General features: G+C 48.6%; 1 protein-coding gene across 5 annotated transcripts in view; it reads left to right on the forward strand.

The window, feature by feature from the left end:
• S100PBP (S100P binding protein) overlaps positions 1-20,422 on the forward strand; it is a 115,636-nt gene that overhangs the window by 85,936 nt on the left and 9,278 nt on the right. For all 5 annotated transcript variants that reach the window (XM_077482023.1, XM_077482025.1, XM_077482022.1 and 2 more), the window contains exon 5: positions 2,627-2,711. In XM_077482023.1, coding sequence (XP_077338149.1) covers positions 2,627-2,711 — 85 coding nt within the window. The remainder of the gene's footprint in view (positions 1-2,626; positions 2,712-20,422) is intronic.

Raw genomic sequence — 20,422 nt, forward strand, 5'->3', positions numbered from 1 at the left:
CACTCACCTGTCCCGGGTTCCAGCAATGCCGGCAGCCGAGGCCGATCGATCGCTCGGCTCTCGGCTGCTGCAGTCACCATTCTAGGTGAGGGAATCAGGAAGTGAATCGGCTTCACTTCCCGGTTCCCTACTGCGCATGCGCGCGCCGCGCAATAGGAAATCTCTGCGCTGTCACTGGGACCCGTGTGTGTCCCAGCAGACAGCGCGGCAGGGCAGGAAATGGCGTAGACTCCCACGGGAGTCTATGCCCGGAAGTGGGTGAAAATACCTGTCTTTGACAGGCATCTCTACCCCCCTCCCCCCTGAAAGGTGTCAATTGTGACACCGGAGGGGGGGAGGGATCCGATCAGCGGAGGTTCCACTTTAGGGTGGAATCCCGCTTTAAGTGTTAGACCTATTGAACTAGGTAATCCTGCACTCAGCAACAGACCTGGTTCAACACATCCCCTCTCTTTTTCTGTAATACTAGTCTTTGTAAGTACACTTGTTCTAAGGGGTGTGGCTGTCACTCTGCTATGCCAACACAAAACACTGTAGGGGAGCCCAGAAAGCTGCATTTTCACTAAAAGAAAAATATATTCTAAGTAATTTGCAAGCAATGCAGAGTTAGAAGGGGTAGAGAACTATAAAAAAGATAAATGATTGGAGAGTTTTTTTTCTTTCTATAAATATTATAGTTTTAGCTGAGACCTATATTAGATAAACTAATAATGATTCTCGGTTAATATATTCTATTAACCACTTCGCGCCCAGGCCAATTCTGACATTTCTCTCCTACATGTAAAATTCCAAATTTCTTTGCTAGAAAATTACATAGAACCCCCAAACATTATATATGTTTTTTTAGCAAAGACCCTAGAGAATACAATGGCGGTCGTTTTTATCTCGCACGGTATTTGCGCAGCAATTTTTCTAACACGTTTTTTTAGAAAAAAAACAATTTCATGCTTAAAAAAAAAAAAAAACAGTAAAGTTAGCCCAATTTTTTTGCATAATGTGAAAGAGGAGGATACGCCGAGTAAATAGATACCCAACATGTCACACTTCAAAATTGCACGTGCTCGTGGAATGGCGCCAAACTTTGGTATTTAAAAATCCCCATAGGCAACGCTTTAAATTTTTTTACTGGTTACATGTTTTGGGTTACAGAGGAGGTCTAGAGCTAGAATTATTGCTCTCGCTCTAACGTTCGCAGCAATACCTCACATGTGTGGTTTGAATTTTCATATGTGGGCGGGACTTACGTATGTGTTCGCTTCTGTGTACAAGCTCACGGGGACAGGGGCGCTTTACTTTTTTTTTTATTGTTTTATTTTTTTTAGCTTGGCACGATCGGACATATTTACAGTGAGATATGGGGTCAATAAGACCCCATATCTCACCTCTAGGCTGGGAATAATACAAAAAAAAAAAAAGATACTGGCTTCCTAGCCAAATCGGCGCCGTTAATTTGAATACAGAGGCCGGGCGTGACGTCATAACATCGCGCCAGGCCTCCGAACGATCATAGAGACTCCGGGGACGATCTGGTCCACCGGAAATCTCTATGGTAACTTGCGGGGGCCGGCGGATCCTGTGACCGACTCACCGATGGAGGCGGTGAGTTGGTACAAGCTCCGGAGGGGGGGGGGGGGGGCGTGACGTCATAACATCGCGCCCGGCCTCCGAACGATCATAGAGACTCCAGGGACGATCTGGTCTGCCGGAAATCTCTATGGTAACTTGCGGGGGCCAGCGGATCCTGTGACCGACTCACCGATGGAAGCGGTGAGTCGGTACAAGCACCGGAGGGCGGCGGGGGGGACGTCCCCTCCCGCCGCCCGTAAGAACGATCAAGCGGTGGAACAGCCGCTATGATCGTTCTTATGGTGCAGGGAATCGCTGGCTGAAAACGCCGATATCTGAATGATGTCTGTGGCCTCAGGCATCATTCAGATATAACCACCGAAAGCCCATGACGTCAATAGACGTAGTATGGGCGCCAAGTGGTTAAAAATGTTTATTTTAAATTAATATATTGTTCTTTGCTGTACATATTTGTATGTCTTCTCTCAGAATACTTTAATATTCACACACATTTGAAAGTCAGGCTTTGACTTTACTGGTCTAGATTTAAACCAATTCTAGGTTTTAAATGTCTTACACCCCTTTCACACCAGGGCGTTTTGCAGGCGCTATAGCGTTAGAATCCGCCCTAAAGAAGCTGCACCCCGAGGGCTTTCACACTACAGCGATGCGCTGGCAGGACGTCAGAAAAAAGTCCTGCCAGCAGCTTCTTTGGAGCGGTGAAGGAGCGGGGTGTTTACCGCTCCTCCACCGCTGTTCCCCATTGAAATCAATGGGGCAGCGCTGTAATGACGCTGGCAAAATGCCGCTATTGCGCCGTATTGCCAACGGTTTTAACCCTTTCGCAGCCGCTAGCAGGGGGTAAAAGCGCCCCGCTAGCGGCCGAAATGCGCCGCAAATCCGGCGGTAAAACACCGCTAAAAATAGCGGCGTTTTACCGCCGACGCAAAGGGCAGTGTGTTGTGAAAGGTGTCTTAAGCCTAACTCCAGGATTGCTTGCAGTTTTATAAATGTATACCTGTTTTAGAGATAATCACCCTTTGTTTTTTTGTTTTGACAGATCCCTTTCATGAGCTGGCATCATTATTGAACCAAATCAGCAGAAAGAATCAGGACTGGCAACATCCCTCCAATTTTTCTAGAAGGTATGACGAATATGTTCCATCTTTGTTTTGCTGACTGTACATTAAAAAATATAAATGTACACACACTTGAAGTTGTGCACCATTGTAATCTTCAAACAGGTATTTACCATTTGAAGTCTTTTATTTTTTTTGTGACTCCAGACATCTGAAAAAATTATGGAGGGGTGTGGCCAACACGGTGTCTGACCACTGCCCTTTCCACAAACTTGTGACAACTGACTGGTTAACCACTTCAGCCCCGGAACGATTTACCCCCTTCCTGACCAGAGCATTTTTTGTGATTCGGCGCTGCTTCGGTTTAGCTGACGATTGCGCACTCCTGCGACATACCCTAACAAAATTGACACCCTTTCCCCCCCCCCCCCCCACAAATAGAGCTTTCTTTTGGTGGCATTTGATCACCTCTGCGGTTTTTATTTTTTGCACTATACACAAAAAAAGAGTGACAATTTTGAACAAAAAGCTATTTTTTTTTACTCTTTGCTATAATATCCCCCAAAAATGTATAAAAAAAATGGATTTCTTCCACAGTTTAGGCCGATATGTATTCTACATATTTTTGGTTAAAAAAAAAATCGCAATAAGTGTATATTGTTTGGTTTGCGCAAAAGTTATAGGGTCTGGCGGCGTTCTGCGGTTTTTATCATGACTGTGACATTGTTGCAGACAGATCGGACACTTTTGACACTATTTTCCGACCAATGACTTTTGTACAGCGATCAGCACTAAAAATTGCCACTGATTTACTATATCTGTAAACTCTCTAGTTACTCAAGCAGGCAAGATGGACAGCTTTATGGGGCACGAAGATGTGTATTGGTATTAGATTCTGCTAGTCCTATTAACAGACTGGTAAGAGATGTCTGAGGTGCAACTAAGAGGTTGTGTAAACTGAAAAGAAGAGGGAGGGGGAAAGTCACTGCAGCTACAGTGGGTAATAGGAAGGAATCAACCCGATTACAAATAATCACATGTTGTTGCTTTGTAGCCTGAAATAAAGACACACCGTTTTTGTTTTATCGATTTGCATTTACTGTGCAACTTATAACACCAACATGTCAGGGGAAAAAAAACAAAAAAAAACAGAATCACTAAGTTGGTAAAAGGATCTCCCCTCCTAAAAAATTACTTGTAAACTCGATCAGGCCGGAGCTAATTGCCTTCTCAATGGCACACAAAGCCATCTGATTTTCAACTGTGATCAGCTGTGGTCATTTTGATTATCTCAGCATGAAAAGAGCTTTCCTGGACTATTTCAGTCCCTGAATCAGCTATGAGTGGCAAGACACTGTCAAAAGATCTCTGGGATAAAGTGGTGGACAGACACAAGTCAGGAGATGGATACAAAAAAAATTTCAAAGGCGTTATCAATGTCTATTATTATTATTATTATTATTATTTTTATACACGATTTATATAGCGCCAACAGTTTACGCAGCGCTTTACAATGTATAGGGGGGGGCAACACAATTGCAGTACAATACAAAAGGTACAGGAGGGCCCTGCTTGTAGAGCTTGCATTGTAAAGGGAGGGGGTGGTGGTACAAAAGGTAATAGCCTTTTGTCTAGAAGCATGGTGAAGTCTATTTTTAGGAAGTGGAAGGTATTTGGTACAACACAGACCTTTCCTGGTTTAGGACATCGTTTAAAACTGGATGAAAGAGCCAGGAGGAAACTGGCCAGAGAGGCTACCAAGAGGCCTCCAGCAACTCTGAAGCAGTTGCAGGAATTTATGACAAAGAGTGGTCATTGTTTTCTTGTGACAACAATATCACAAATTCTCCACAAATGAGGCTTGTATGGGAGGGTTGCAAGAAAAAAAACGCATGCAGTTATGACTGAGTTTTGGCAAAACGCACCTTGAAGATTCTGAGGTCATATGGAAAATTATGAGAGCAAAATAAAAAATTTTGGCCTCAACACCAAACGATATGTCGGATATGGGCAGAAATCCAATACAGCTCACCATTCAAATAATAATATTCCTACAGTAAAGCATGGAGGTGGTCCACAAACTGTCTCCATTACATTTAACTGAACTTGAGCAGTTCTGCAAAGAGTAGGCAAATATTGCAAAGTCTAGATGTGCAATATTAGTAGAGAAATATACCAACAGACTAAAGGCTGTAATTAAAGCAAAAGTTGGTTCTACAAATAACTGAATCAAGGGTGATCCTTTTTCCAACTCAGTGATTCTGTTTTTGAAATTTTATTTTTCCCCAAATAGTCTTTCAGGACAGCCACCATAGAGAGACCCTGGCTCCTCCCCATCTTAGGAAACACCGCCTTCAATCTTAAGATTTAAGCCTCATCCACCCGCTGGCCCCTCAGTTATGGTGTTTCCTCCGGTGGATTTCCTGAGCAGGAAAACTCTGAGGGAAGGCAACTGGGTGTTGAAATGGGAGATCTTCAAAATGATCACCCAAAGATGGGGGGTCCCAGTGGTGGATCTGTTTGCCTCAAGGGAAAACACAAAAGCGTGTCTTTTCTTTTGCCTAAACAGGTGGGATGGGACGTTAGGAGTGGGATGCACTGGCTCAGAGCTGGGGGTTCTCCAGGTGCTATGCCTTCCCCCCTCCTGTGCTGCTTCCTGCAGTTTTAATGAAATTTCAGGAGGAGGACACAACTCTCATTTTGATCGCCCCATACTGGCCCAGGAGGCCATGGTTCTCCATTCTGAAGGGTCTCGCTGCGGAACCTCCCTGGTTGCTTCCAGCCCAGGAGGATCTTCTTTCCCAGGGGCCAATCTGTTGTACTCAGGTAGAACGGTGGAACCTCGCAGCTTGGTTTCTGAGGAAGAGTTACTGAGGGGCAAGGAGTTTTCTGATTGCTTAGTGGCCACTCTTCTGAATTGCAGAAAGAAGGAAACGCAGCCTATCTACCGGAAGGTGTGGAAGTGTTTCAATAGTTTGCGCTTGGAAAGCTCTTTCGATGTACATAGCTCTGTAGCAGTGTTGGAATTTCTGCAGGCAGGGGCAGATAAGGTTTAGCCCTTAGTACCCTGAAGGGACAAGTATCCGCTTTAAGTGTTTTTCTAGAAAAAAAAGTTAGCAACGGATCCATGGATAGCTAGTTTTTTTTTAAAGCCTTGAGTAGACAAAGGCCAGTCAGAATCTCCCCTTTCCCTGTGTGGGATCTTTCGTTAGTCTTACAGGCACTCACAGGGGAACCCTTTGAGCCATTGGGAAGCTGCACGTTAAGATCACCCTCAAAACTGTATTTTTGGTGGCGGTCACTACGGCAAGGAGAGTGAGTGAACTTGAAGCCCTCTCGGTGAGGGCACCTTTTTTTCCAGTTTTTCCAGACCGTGTAGTATTTAAAACGGATTCGGCATTTTTGCCAAAAGTAGCCTCTAAGTTTCATAGAGGTCAGGAAACTGTTTTACCTACTTTTTGTTCGAATCCTGAGGGAACAGGAACATATTTCTCTTATATTCACCGACCGACACAGCTCCTCTTCGACCATTGGGTTGTATACCTTTCCCTTTAGGAGACACTAGGCAAAGTTGTAACACAACACTCAGAACTTTCAGTTCCGCCCAGGGGGCGATCCCCTAGGTATAAATCCTGCCTTGCAGTAAGCAGTTTTATTTTGCCTAGTGAAGGAGATACACCTAGGAACCCTGCGGGCCCATAGGTCCGTGTTTTTTTTGTGCAGAAGCTTCGCTTTTTGTGCAAGATGAGTGATCCTGTGATCTTCTATCAACAGCCGGCTGGGTGACAGGCTGGTTCACTTATCCTTGTAGTCTCCCCAGTCTGGCCATCAAGCGTGTGCAGGTCACAGCTACGGCTTGGCAGGCCACGACATACCTCAGCTCCAGAGGTGGTCGGTGAGCTTTTATGCTCCGGGGCATACATATGACCGGGCTACTGATGTCTGCGTCACAGTATGCCGGGCCAGTATCCTTCCCTGTACTGTTCAGGAGTCGGCTACAATGGAATGTCTCCCCCCTTTTCAGGACTGGTAAGTACTGCTCTCCCTGTTCTGACGGGGCTGAGCAGCTGGGCATTCCCTGTGAGGTCGATTCGGGGGCCCCCTTACCTCCCTATCTTCTCTCCCCTGTCCCTATCTTCCCTCCCCCCTTTGGGGGGGAATTCTGCATGTGGCTGCTGAGCGGTGTTTGTGTGTGCCTATATAGGGGCTCTCTATGGGCTCTCATCTGACATAGGGGGGCTGGCTGAATGGCAGTGGTCCTGGGACTTGTATGGTATGCCCCTGGAGGGGGGCCTGTGAGGGTCTGCTGGGAATGGTGCAGCGCTGTGGCTCTGCAGGGGTTTTTATATATCTACCTCATGGCGATATTTGGTGGCCATTTTAGGTGTGGGCAGAGCTCACTGTCTGGGCTTCAGCGGCCATTTTCTATGTGATTTCTATTCAAGGCACTGGCAGCCATTTTCTGGAAGCCTGAACATATTTCAGTGTTCCCTGACAGCAGCATGGCTCATGTGCTCTCGCAGCCTTTTTTCCCTGTGATTCCCGTCTGTGTACTGGACGCTGAGCGGCCAATTTATGGAAGCCTGAGCATTTTTTCTGATCATTTTACTGATCGCTCCAGCGGTTATCACCAACTCAGTTTTTTGTTTCCTCTGTACCTGGGCGCACTCATGGACTACAGGCACCACTTGTGGACAGCGCAGAACTCCCCAGGGTGGTGAGTCCAGCGGGAATAAGCCCCTCAGTCAGCGACAGCAGGGAGGGTGGGACTGTCACTGTCCTAAGTCCCCTTCGAGTGGCAGACAGGATAGAGTCAGCATGGCTCAGAAACTAGTGTTTCTTCCTCCAAAGTCCAGGCAATGGCAACCGGGTCACCTGCAGACTGCGCAGTGCCCATGGACACCATGATGGCGGTCCTCAACTCGTTCATTGCTAGATGGCGGCGGTGCGTGGGAAGATAGGTGCAATAAGGTGGCCCCTGTTCCCCCCCCCCCCCCCCCAGCTCTGGGGAGAGCTCTGTCACAGACTCTGGTCCTGCTGAGGCTGGTGACCACTGCTGTGTCTTGTCAGATGACGCTGATCAGGACCGTTCTGACAGTGAGGATGAGTCCCCGTGTGGGTCCGTGCGCAACAAAGCGCATGTTGGAGCACTTATCACAGCTGTGCGTAATACCCTCAACATTCAGGAGTCAGCAGGTTCCCCTGCTGATGTACCCCGCTCCCTTTTGGGTCCCGCAAGCCAGCATGTTCACCTATGGTGTTCTCTTATTTGAAAGTTCACTTAAGCCGCGTACACACGTAGCCGCCTGTCCGCCGGACTTAGTCTGGCGGACTTTCCCGCCAGGCTGTCCGTCGGACTTTCCGAATGGGCTACTTGCCCACACACGGCACTTTTTCAGCGGACTAATACGGCGTACCAAGTCCGCCGTACTATCCGCCCTACTTTTGAAATGAACGGACTCGCCCACACACACGGAGGAAAGTCCGCTCATTTCAAGCGCGTCTCCAGGTCGGCGGGGCCCGCGAAGGAGACGCCGCTGGACCCGCCACCTGGTATGGACTTAAAGGGGAACCCCAACGCTGAAAAAAATCGGCGTGGGGGTCCCCCCCAAGTCCACAACAGACCCTTGTCCGAGCACGCTACCTGGCCAGGAAAGGAGGGGCGAGCGCCCCCCCCTCCTGAGCCGTACCAGGCCGCGTGCCCTCAACATGGGGGGTGCCCTGGGGAAGGGGACCGCGTGGCCCCTCACCCCAAAGCACCTTGTCCCCATGTTGATGAGGACAAGGGCCTCTTCCCGACAACCCTGGCCGTTGGTTGTCGGGGTCTGCGGGCGGGGGGCTTATCGGAATCCGGGAGCCCCCTTTAATAAGGGGGCCCCGGATACCGGCCCCCTACCCTATGTGAATGAGTATGGGGTACAATGTACCCCTACCCATTCACCTGTAAAATAACGTATAAAAAAAACACAACACACAAGATAAAATAGTTTATTGCACAGCTCCGGGGGTCTTCCGTCTTCGGGGGTCTTCTCACCGTACTTGCTAGCGGAGGACCCCGGCATTCTTCTTCGTCGCCGCGGCCTCTTCTTCCGACTTCGACGGTCTTGTCCCCCTCTTCGGTTCTTCTGCGGGGCCACCGCGCCTTCTTATAGCTCTTTTACAGGCGGTGGCCCGGTCTTCTGTCGCCGCCGCCTTCCGTTCTTCTTCTTCTCCTGGAGATGTTGACTTGCCGCAATGCCAGGGACGTGCTGCGTGGGGACTTATATAGGGACAAGGGGCGGGGTTATCGGTTGATGTCACATGGGTTGATGTCACATGGTGACCCCGCCCCCTTACGATGTCACAGTTCCGGGGGATGCTGGGACTGTCGCCATGTGACATCAACCCATGTGACATCAACCCATGTGACATTAACCGATGACCTTGTCCCTATATAAGTCCCCGCACAGCGCGTCCCTGGCATTGCGGCCGGAGAGAGCTTCGAGTCAACATCTCCAGGAGAAGAAGAGGAACGAAAGGCGACAGAAGACCGGGCCACCGCCTGTAAAAGAGCTATAAGAAGGCGCGGTGGCCCGGCAGAAGAATCGAAGAAGGGGACAAGACCCCTGGAGTCGGAAGAAGAGGCCGCGGCGACGAAGAAGAATGCCGGGCTCCTCCGCTAGCAAAAGAGCTACAAGAAGATAGCGGAGGAGTCCGGCGAGAGAACCCCCGAAGACGGAAGACCCCCAGAGCTGTGCAATAAATTATTTTATCTTGTGTGTTGTGTTTTTTTTTTTTTTGTACTTTATTTTACAGGTGAATGGGTAGGGGTAAATTGTACCCCATACTCATTCACATAGGGTGGGGGGCCGTTATCCGGGGGCCCCCTTATTAAAGGGGGCTCCCGGATTCCGATAAGCCCCTCGCCCGCAGACCCCGACAACCAACGGCCAGGGTTGTCGGGAAGAGGCCCTTGTCCTCGTCAACATGGGGACAAGGTGCTTTGGGGTGGGGGGGCCACGCGGCCCCCTCTTCCCCAAGGCACCCCCCATGTTGAGGGCACGCGGCTTGGTATGGCTCAGGAGGGGGGCGCTCGCTCGTCCCCCCCTTTCCTGGCCGGCCAGGTAGCGTGCTCGGACAAGGTTCTGTTGTGGACTTGGGGGGGGGGGGCCCCCACGCCGATTTTTTTGGGCGTTCGGGGTTCCCCTTTAAGTCCATACCAGGTGGCGGGGCCAGCGACGTATCTTCGCTGGCCCCGCCTACCTGGAGACCCGCTCGAATGAGCGGACTTTTCTCCGGGCGGGAAAAGTCCGCTCATTTCAAAAGTACGGCGGACTGGCACACACACGGCCGGATTGTCCGCCGAAATGCGAGTCCGGCGGAAAGATTGGAGTGCAAAACTACTTTCTAAGTCCGCCGTACTTTCAGGTCAAAAAAGTATGCCGGAGGCTACACACAGGGGGATTGTCCGGCGGACTTCAGTTTGCCGGACTTTTCCACCCGCTTGTTTGATCGTGTGTACGCGGTATAACAGGGAGTGGGGTCACACGCAACTGACCTTTTTGGTCCCCAGACACATGGCGGTGCGTTACCCTTTTGAGGAAAACCTTCTCACAAGTGGTCGGCTCCTCCGATCGTGGACCTCCAGTATCCATGTTAAATAAGTAACCATGATCCCGGTAGTAGGAACTCCTGCATTTAAGGATCCCGCGGACAGGAAGGCCAAGGCAGTGGCTCGTTCCTTGTTTACGGTTGTGGGGTCCGCTGTGCGACCGGTACTGCCATCCGCACTGAGCGGGCAAAACCTTTGCACCTCAAATTGGGAGAGCAACAGGCTTCTCCTGTCTGCGCGAAATTAGCCGACCAACTAGTGCAAGGCCTTAAGTAGGTTGTGACTCGGCCCTGGATACCTCCCTCTGTATCTAGGGCTTCAGTGTCAGCTGTGGTGCTGAGGCGCCTGATTTGGCTAATATGCTGGTCTGTTGACCAGGCATCTAAAAAAAACCCTGACGGGTCTTCCCCTCCTTGGCAACCAGCTCTTTGGAGCCTCTTTCGATGGCATTAGTAAAAATGCCACTGGTGGTAGAGTACATTACTCCCACAGGCCAGGAAGGCTAAGGAGCCACGCCGTAGGCAAGGGCCCCTTTTTCCGTTCACTAATGGGTTTTCAGACCGCCTGGAGCTTCAGTATAACGTGCCCAGCCCAACAGGACGCCCACGGACGGACAAAAATGTCCCTGGAACCGCAAGCCTGCAAGTGTAAGTGCTACCGCATGAAGGTTTGTCCCGACCCATGCCTCGGGTGGGGGGTCGCCTTAGGGAGTTTGCAGCCCGGTTGTCCCCTCGGTTTTTGACCAATGGACCTGCGATCTGATTTCCTTAGGCTACAAGATAGAGTTTCTCTCTTGGTCGCCAAACAGATTCTTCCTCTCCAGCATACCCGTATCCCCGGCTCACCGGGAGGCCCTCTTGGGGGCAGTAAGGGACCTGCTGAGTCGCAGGGTGGTTGTACCGGTTCCGGAATCGGAACGTTTTTTTTTTTATTCTTTTTATTTGTTTTAAAAGAAAAAAGTACAGAACATAGCCTTGGGGCATTCCCCGGCTCAAACAATACAACACAACAGGTAAGGCAGAACACCTAAAACACTCATCAGCCTAACCCAAAGAACATACAACAACCAAACCCCATAGCTTGCTGCTAAAATTGACAGGAGTAATGTAAGTCCCAGTAAGTAACATTAAGCATAGTGATGCACTATAAGCAGTCTACCAACAGAGATCTACAAGTGGGCGTCAACCGGATACTCAGGCATCCCAAACGCTACCCTAGAGAGAGCTTACCAGAGGAGTTGTCTACTGGATAGATTAGGTTGATAACCTAACAGGGCTGTCCCGCTCCTCAATCGTTGTCTCAGACTCCAACCAGATATTCCAAACCTTCTGAAACTTCTGAGGGCAACCCCGGATGAAATATGCTTCTTTGTACAGTGGTATTGCAAAGTTAACTAATGATTTCCATGCACTCAGGGTGAGGGTCGCTGTAGGGGCCCTCCACCGAAGCACAACAAGTTTCCTCGCATAAAAGAGTAGCAGCCCCAGCAATGTGCGGACTGCCCGCGAGGGAACCAAAGCATCCACCAACCCAAGCAGACACATCTCCGCCGTTTGAGGTATAGGTATCGTTGTCAGCTCAGTAATAAAAGAGAGTATTCTTGACCAATAACGTTATACCACGGGGCAAGCCCAAATCATATGAATGTACCCCGCCAAATCCGCTCCACAGCGCCAGCACTGTGACGAAGAGTCAGGGTAAATCCTATGAAGTCTACATGGGGTGTAATAAAATGTATGTAGTATTTTAAATTTAATTAGCCGATCTCTTGAGGAAATCAAATGTCTAAAGGGGGAGTCCCAAATATCCTCCCAGTCCTCCCCATCCAATCCCGGCAGCTCCGCCACCCAAAATTCCCTAAGTTTTTCCAATCCACTATGAACCGAGGGCTGCAAAGCCTTGTAAATTATGGACAATGGTTTAAGCAGCGACTCCTGACGTAGAAGCGACTCCATACCAGACTGGTATAAGGTCAGGGGCGAACCGCCAAACTGAGTCCCAAAGGCATGACGAAGCTACAGGAATCAGAAGAAGTACACATTGGGCAAATCAAACCTAGATTTAAGCTGGTCAAATGTCAGCAATGCACCATTCTCACAAACGTGGTGTAGACACCGAACGCCCCTCGACGCCCACACAATCGGATCCGGAATAGAGTAGAATTCAGGCAGGGAGGGATTGAGCCACAATGGAGTATTAGGAGAGAGCACTCGGGGCCCAGTCGGCCGGTGGCCACACATCCCAGACCACGCCCTCAGCACCGTCCTCATCGAGACTGTGAGAGGATGCGGAGCTCGAGGGCCGCTAAATAAAACGTTCCGCAGTGCCTCGAATGAGCCCACAATGGAGGCCTCCAAGGCAACAGCTGCGTTGGTGGCATCCGAGGTAAGCCAGCCATGGGCATGCGTGAGCATCGCTGCCATGAAGTAGAGAAAAAAATTAGGGCACGCCAGGCCCCCCTGCGTCCAAGGTCGCTGTAGTATGGACAAGCGGAATCGGGGAGGCGTGGCGCCCCACAAGAAACTGGAGATGTGTGAGTCTAGTTGCCGAAAAAGAATTTTGGGTATCCACGTTGAAGAATGGCGCATTACGTATAGGAGAGGGGGAAGCAATTTCATTTTAATTAAATTAATTCGACCTATTAACGTAAGGGGGAGGTTGACCCACACTTTGAGCCTATTCTGTGTGGTTTGTAGGATGGGAAGAAGATTCAGTTTACAAAAATCCTGTACCCTGGGAGAAATGATGACAGGAATCAGATGTTTCCAGGGATTCTACTCAAATATGCTTGTAGTTCCCAAGAAGGAAGGGGCACGTCCAATCTTGGACCTGAAAGCCCTCTATCACTTTGTTAAAGTGCAGAGGTTCAGAATGGAATCAGTTCGCCCAGTAGTTGCTGCACTCCATCAAGGGTTCTGTGACAGCAGAAATTTCTGCGATTTGCAGTCTGGGAAGCCCACTACCAGTTTGTGGCTCTTCCTTTTGGTCTGGCATCAGCCCCCCGAGTCTTTACCAAGGTTTTGGCTCTGGTTTTGGCGTTGCTACGGCAACATGGGGTCGCGATCGTGCGATATCTAGATGATCTCCTCCTGAGAGCATCTTCTGCCTCAGAATTAAAGGAGGATGTGGCGTTCACCATGCAGACTCTACGAGAATTTGGGTGGCTGTTGAACCTAAAGAACTGGGTGATTGTACCGACTCAGCATTTGGAGTACCTAGGCTTGCTAGACTCAAAGGAAGCGAGAGTTTTTCTCCCTTCAGACAAGCTGCAGGCCGTAAAACTGCGGATGAACCGCAGGTGGTCGTCGCTTTGCTTTTGCATGCGAGTCCTGTAGCTCATGGTTGTCTCCTTTGGGGCTGTACCGTTTGCCCAGTTCTACACCAGAGTCCTGCAGAAGGAGATCTTGTCAAAATGGGACAGATCTCAGTTGTCCCTGGATCGTCAGGTTCAGGTGAGCCAGTCCGTCAGAGAATCACTGATCTGGTGGCTGAGGTCCCTGGTGATTCAGGCCGGAAAATCGTTCTTACTTCTAAAGTAGACAGTGATCACACAGGATGCCAGCCTTTTCGGCTGGGGTAGCGTAATGGGGGTTCGGTCGGCTCAGGGCCTCTGGTCGACGGAAGAATCCAAGTTGCCGATCTGCTCGAACTGAGAGCGATCAGGCTGTGCCTCTCCACATGGTCAATGAGACTGCAAGGACATCCGATCAGGATCCAGTCAGACAACGCCACTGCAGTGGCATACGTCAATCACCAAGGGGGGGGCGAGTAGCTCAGCCGCAGCACGGGAGGTCGCTCACATACTTCGGTGGGCAGAGCGACATGTACTGGTTTTGTCGGCCATTTACATTTCCGGAGTGGATAACTGGCAGGCGCACTGTCTGAGTCGCCAGATGCTGGACCCAAGAGAATGGGCGTTGCATCCGGAGATATTCAGGTTACTATGCCTGAGGTGGGGTACACCAGACGTGGATCTTCTGGCCCCCGTCTCAATCGGAGGGTGCCAAGATTCGTGTCCAGGATAAGAGATCCGTGGGCAGACGCTTCAGACGTGCTGGTGGCTCTGTGGGATCAGTACCAGCTGATCTATGCTTTTCCTCCACTGAAGCTGTTACCACATCTGATTCGCAGACTGGAAGCCGAGGGGATCCCAGTAATACTGGTGGTCCCAGTTTGGACTCGGCATCCCTGGTACGCAGACCTGGTGCGTCTGGTGGTAGACTCTCTTTGGCGACTGCAATAAGGAAGTATGTAAAGAACCGCGCTCCCTCCGACAATACCCAAGCAAGGGACGCTTTAAACTCAGTAATCCCCTTGAGCCCTTATAATATCAAGAGGGGGGATATAATGGCATATAGATGTAATGTTGGATGGAGACAAAATTAATACCATAAATCAAACACCGTATGTGCAAATCAAATGATAAACATAATCACATTGCCCTTATTATAAGGTGTATATATAACAAAAAATTAATACCCAAATGATTGTGTAAAAAATTTAATAAATAAATATATAAAGTTCATGAATCTCATTGAATTAGTCCTTATAATAGTCCAACCATAAGGAATCCAAACTCAATTCCACCACGTGATGAAACGGTGATTAGCAATGTAAGACATCTTTTACTTCATATCCATGTCCATGATGTGTACTGTGTGGAAAACTTCACCACCACCACCAAGATAAAAGTTGGCTCCTTACCAGATGCTTAAGAATGAACAGCATATAAATAATATAGTCCAGATTTCTCAATCCTCCCACATAAGTCCACTCCGACCACTGTACCACAGGATATCCCAATCTCTGTGAATTTTATCAGTGGCTAACCATAAATAGGAAAAAAAGAGCGCTCCAATAGTGTAGAATCTCTTTTTTGAAATATAAATTAAAAATTGCACTTACAGACATGTGGAAAAAGTTCAGACTTCAAAAGTGGGCAGCGCCTGCCGTACGCGTACCCCCACAGACTTCTCCTTTCCCAGTCTCATACATTAAAAGAAAACGAGGTGAAAACAGCATGACACACCGCCCTACGCATTTCGTGAGATTTCACGTTGTCTCGGGGCACGGGTGGCATGCTGTGTCACCTCATATATATATATATATATATATATATATATATATATATATATATATATATATATATATATATATATATATATATATACTATGCTTCATTAGATTCAAATGACCCCCCAGCTAACCAAGCCTCGCTCGTGATCCGTGCGGTGGAAGAATACACCTCCGCTGCACAGCCTATTCCCGCATATCTCCGCCCTGACGTCACATACTGTTTTGCCACGCCTCGTTTTTGCCCGGATCGAGGCACGAGGACCGCTTCCGGAACTCAAGCCTCGCTCCGGATGGAACCAAGGTGCACAGGTCACTTCCGGAGTTGAGACTTTCAATGGTAATCCCCACACACAATTCTAATAACTGCAGCAAAACTGCCAATACGCCAAACAACTGAATTAACAAATACGCATTGCAGGCGCCTCATCCATAACCCCCACGATACATAATTCTCCATTCCATACAACGGAGCCATTCCGGAAGTGTAAAAACATCTAACCGGAAATGGGGTCTATCATGATGTTAGAGACAAATAAAAAAGGGAACATGCGCACAGCGTACCCGAACAGCTCGGATACGCTACTTACAGGTGACACGTCAGTTCCACCCACATGGAGCGGTCTCACCATTGAAACCATAATAGGCCCAAAACTCGGCCAATCACTAGCCCGGAAATGGAGTCCAATGTACCATTGGGGACAGACGAGGCACATCTGCACATGATGCAATAGAAATTAATATCTATGAAAAAATTTTTTTTCTCTTTGGCGACTGCCATTACGAGAGGACCTTCTGTCTCAAAGTCTGATTCTCCATCCTGTTTTACCATTGCCGGCTTTAACGGCATAGCTATTGAGAGCCAGGTGTTGAGGAACTATGTTGAGAGCACGGAAATATTTCTTCTCTGAAGATATATTATCGTTCCTGGACGGCCTGCATCTCCATGTGTGCGGAGAAAGGTTGACATCCATGCTCTTTTTTTCCTTATCCAGGATCCTGTTGTTTTTTCAGCAAGGAGTAGACCAGAAAATGGCGTTAAGCATTATTAAGGGGCAAAAATTTCAGCTTTGGCTGTCTTTTTTTATTTATTTATTTTTTTTATTTTTTTTCCAGCGACCCCTGGCGTCTCGCTCATTGTGAGTACCTTTGGTTCAGGGAGTTCGTCATGTAGTCCCTCCGGTGCGTCCACCGTTACCCCCATGGGATTTGAACCTAGTGTTATCGAAGCTTCAAGACCCGCTGCTTGAAAATATCAGGGAGTTTCCCCTGTTGATTCTTTCGCAGAAAGTGGTCTTTCTAGTGTCCATCACCTCGGCCAGGAGGGTTTCGGAACTGGCAGCCTTGTCTTGCAAGTCGCCTTATCTGATTATCCATAAGGATAAGGTGGTTGTTGCATTCGCAACCGTCCTTTCTACCGAAGGTGGTCTCGGCTTTTCACATTAATGAGGACATTGTGTTACCATCTCTCTGTACTAGGCTGAAACACCCTAAGGAGGTGGACCTTCACGCTCTGGACGTGGTTTGGGCTCTGAAAGTGTATTTGTCTACCACTGCTCCCTTTCGGAAGTCAGACTTGATGTTTGTCTCGGTAGCTGGTCCCAAGAAAGGCATGGCGGTCTCATCAGCCACCATTTCCAGGTGGATCAGACAGATTGTAGTACAAGCCTACGCTTTAAAAGGGGCAGGTGCCCCTCTTTCCGGTTATGGCCCATTCCACAAGAGCAATCGGAACATCTTGGGCCTTCCGACACGAAGCGCCTGTCGCTCAGGTGTGTAAGATGGCGACCTGGTTGTCTGTCCATGCATATACCAAGTTTTACAAGGTAGACGTCCGTGCATCGGCTGATGCCTGTTTTGCTGCAAAGTTTTTGCAGGCGGCTGTATAGTTGCAATTGAATATGCAATATTTTTTTATCCGTTTTTTGTGTTTTTTTCGATAAAAACACAGTACCTTTTTAAGAATGCACTGTTGTATTACTTTTTTTTTTTGTGTGTGGTTGTGGGTAGTCACTCCTGTTGAGGGTACCCTGATCTTGTGGTGGAGGTTTCCACGCACTATTGTTTTGTGGGTACAGTTTTACTAGTTCCCACTTGCCATGGTGGATGATGTTTTTATGCTGTTTTTCCCACCCCTCGTTTGGCACTGCTTGGGGACGTCCCAATGGTCTGAGAGAAAATAGGATTTTTTTGGCTCACCGTAAAATCCTTTTCTCTGTAATTCACCGACCGACACAGCACCCGCCCCTCCTTTTATCTTTACGTTATACTGCTTGTTGACGTACTGATTACTGCAAGGCAGGGTGGAGGGTTGATACCTAGGGGACCGCCCCTGGGCGGAACTGAAAGTTCTGAGTGTTGTGTTACAACATTTGCCTAGTGTCTCCTAAAGGGAAATGTATACAACCCAATGGTGTAAGAAAGGAGCTGTGAATTACAGAGAAAAGGATATTACGGTGAGTACAAAAATACAATTTTTTTCATAGTTTGGACGTTAGAAGGTGTGCCCTGCAATATTTAGAGAGCACAAGTCAGTTTAGGAAGTCTGACTCCTTTTTTGTGTTATTCTCAGGGTCCAAGAAGGGGTCCAGAGCCTCTAGGCGTACAATTGCCAGATGGTTGAGGTTGGCTATTAGTCAGGCTTATGTGATAAGGGAGGCGGAACCCCCAGTGGGATTAAAGCCCACTACTAGGTCAGTGGCGACTTCTCAAGCTGAGTGGGCTGGTGCTTCTCTTGAGCAGATTTGTAGGACTGTAATGTGGTCCAGTTTGTGAAGCACTACAGATTGGATCTGCTGTCTGCTAAAGACCAAGCCTTTGGTTGTAAGGTGCTGCAGGCGGTAGTCCCACCCTTGTCCCATCCTCTCTATGGTGGCTGTCCTGAAAGACGATTTTGGGAAAAACTGAGTTACTTACCGGTAACATCCTTTTCCAGAAGTCTTTCAGGACAGCACCAGTTCCCATCCAGATTTAAATTTATGGAGGGCTCATCGCATAAGACCGTCGGGTAAGAGAAAATGTTTGGTTTGATATGTTCTTGTGTCTCCCCAGTTGGCCGGAGGTACTCGTGAAGAACTGAGGGGCCAGCAGGAGGATGAGGCTTAAATCTTAAGATTGATGGCGGTGTTTCCTAAGATGGGAGGAGCCACGGTCTCTATATGGTGGCTGTCCTGTAAGACTCCTGGAAAAGGATGTTACCGGTAAGTAACTCAGTTTTTTATTTTTTTTTCTGACATGTTAGTGCTATATCTTTTACTTGGATGTTATAAGTTGTACAATCACAGCTGGATAAAACAAAAACTGTCTTAATTTCAGACTGCAAAGCAACAAAATGTGATTATTTTGAAGGAGTGTGATTCTTTTCAATACTCGCTGTATATCTTTTATGACAAAATGGCATGGGTGACCTGAGACCTGAAAAAATGGCTGCCACACACAGCTTTTTTTTGCCCAGTACACACGACCATTACAGGGCTCATGTTGTATAGACAACCAAAACTGTCTTCCAGTTCATTTTCTGGTGTGCAATTGTTGCATATGTTCTTGTGAAAAAACTTGTTGGTTTGGAAAAGAATGGCTTCTGGGTAAAAATAGGTGACTGAATACATTTACAGTTTTATTTATCACAAGATGGTCTGTAAAAAAATGTATTCATCTAATCACGCAGTGGCGGAATTATAGGGGTCGCTGTGATCGCCAAGGCGACCGGGCCCCGTGCTGCAGGGGGGCCTTGAGGGCCCCCCTGTATAATTGAAGGAGCGGGCGGCTGTGACCGAGCTCCCCGATCTTCAGCCGAAGTGTAATCGGCACTGTGCGGGGAGCTCAGAGTCATCACACTGCTTGTAACTAAAGTGAAAGCAGTGTGTGCTCTTTGTCTCCCCCTACAGTGCAGTACCCGGCAGGAAGAGGTAAGATAAAGCACTGCCGTTTTTGAACAGACTTTATGTGTGTGTGCATTTGTGTGTGTGTGTGTGTGTATGTGTGTGTGTATTTGTGTGTGTGTGTGTGTGTGTGTGTGTGTATGTATGCGTGTATGTGTGTGCATGTGTGCGTGTATGTGTGTGTATGTGCATGTGTGTAGATGGCGAGCGGGCAGGGGGGGGCACACTGGCGGCATTCAAGGACACACTAGCAGCATTTGATGGCACACTGGCAGCGTTTAATGGCACAGTTGTAGCATTTGAGGGCACAGTGGCAGCGTTTGGCACAGTGGTTGCAATTGATGGCACAGTGATAGCGTTTGATGGCACAGTGGCAGTGTTTGAGGGCACAGTGGCAGCGTTAAATGGGCACAGTGGCTGCAGTTGATGGCACAGTGGCAGTGTTTGATGGCACAGTGACAGCTTTTGATGGCACAGTGGCTGCAATTGATGGCACAGTGGCAGCGTTAAATGGGCACAGTGGCAGTCTTTAATGACACAATGGCAGCGTTAAATTGGCACGGTGGCAGCGTTTGATGGCACGGTGGCAGCGTTTGACGGCACGGTGGCAGCGTTTGACGGCACGGTGGCAGCGTTTGACGGCACGGTGGCAGCGTTAGACGGCACGGTGGCAGCGTTAGACGGCACGGTGGCAGCGTTAGACGGCACGGTGGCAGCGTTTGATGGCACAATGACAGCGTTTGATGGCACAGTGGCAGCTTTTGTTGGGCACAGTAGCAGCGTTTGGGCACAGTGGCTGCATTTGAGGGTACAGTGGCAGCGTTTGACGGCACAGTGGCTGCATTTGATGATTTGGTTTATAAAAATTTTTTGTGCCCCCCAAAAATTTTGAGCACCAGCCACCGCTGTTTAGATGTATTTATGCACATTTTATGTATCTGCGTTTAATCCTGCCCCCCCTTCCCATATTAGAGCTGGGCGATTTTCTAAAAAAAAAAATGTTGTAATTTAAAAAAAAAAAAAAAACTAAATTCACAAATCGAATCCAGTTTTTTTTTTATGGACACCGCGCCAGTCCTGAGGAGCTGCGGGCAGGAGTTTTTAGGTGAGGCCGTGGCTTCGTCCTAGTCCGCAAGTCCGGCCTCGCGGGCTAAGCGGAAGCCACGGCCTCACCTAAAAACTCCTGCACGCAGTTCCTCAGGACCGGTGCGGTGTCAGCACTGATCCTGGTG

This window comes from Lithobates pipiens, unplaced genomic scaffold, assembly GCF_037356315.1.
Source record: "Lithobates pipiens isolate NorthernLeopardFrog02 unplaced genomic scaffold, aLitPip1_a1.2 Scaffold_16, whole genome shotgun sequence".
NCBI classification, from domain to species: Eukaryota; Metazoa; Chordata; class Amphibia; order Anura; family Ranidae; genus Lithobates; species Lithobates pipiens.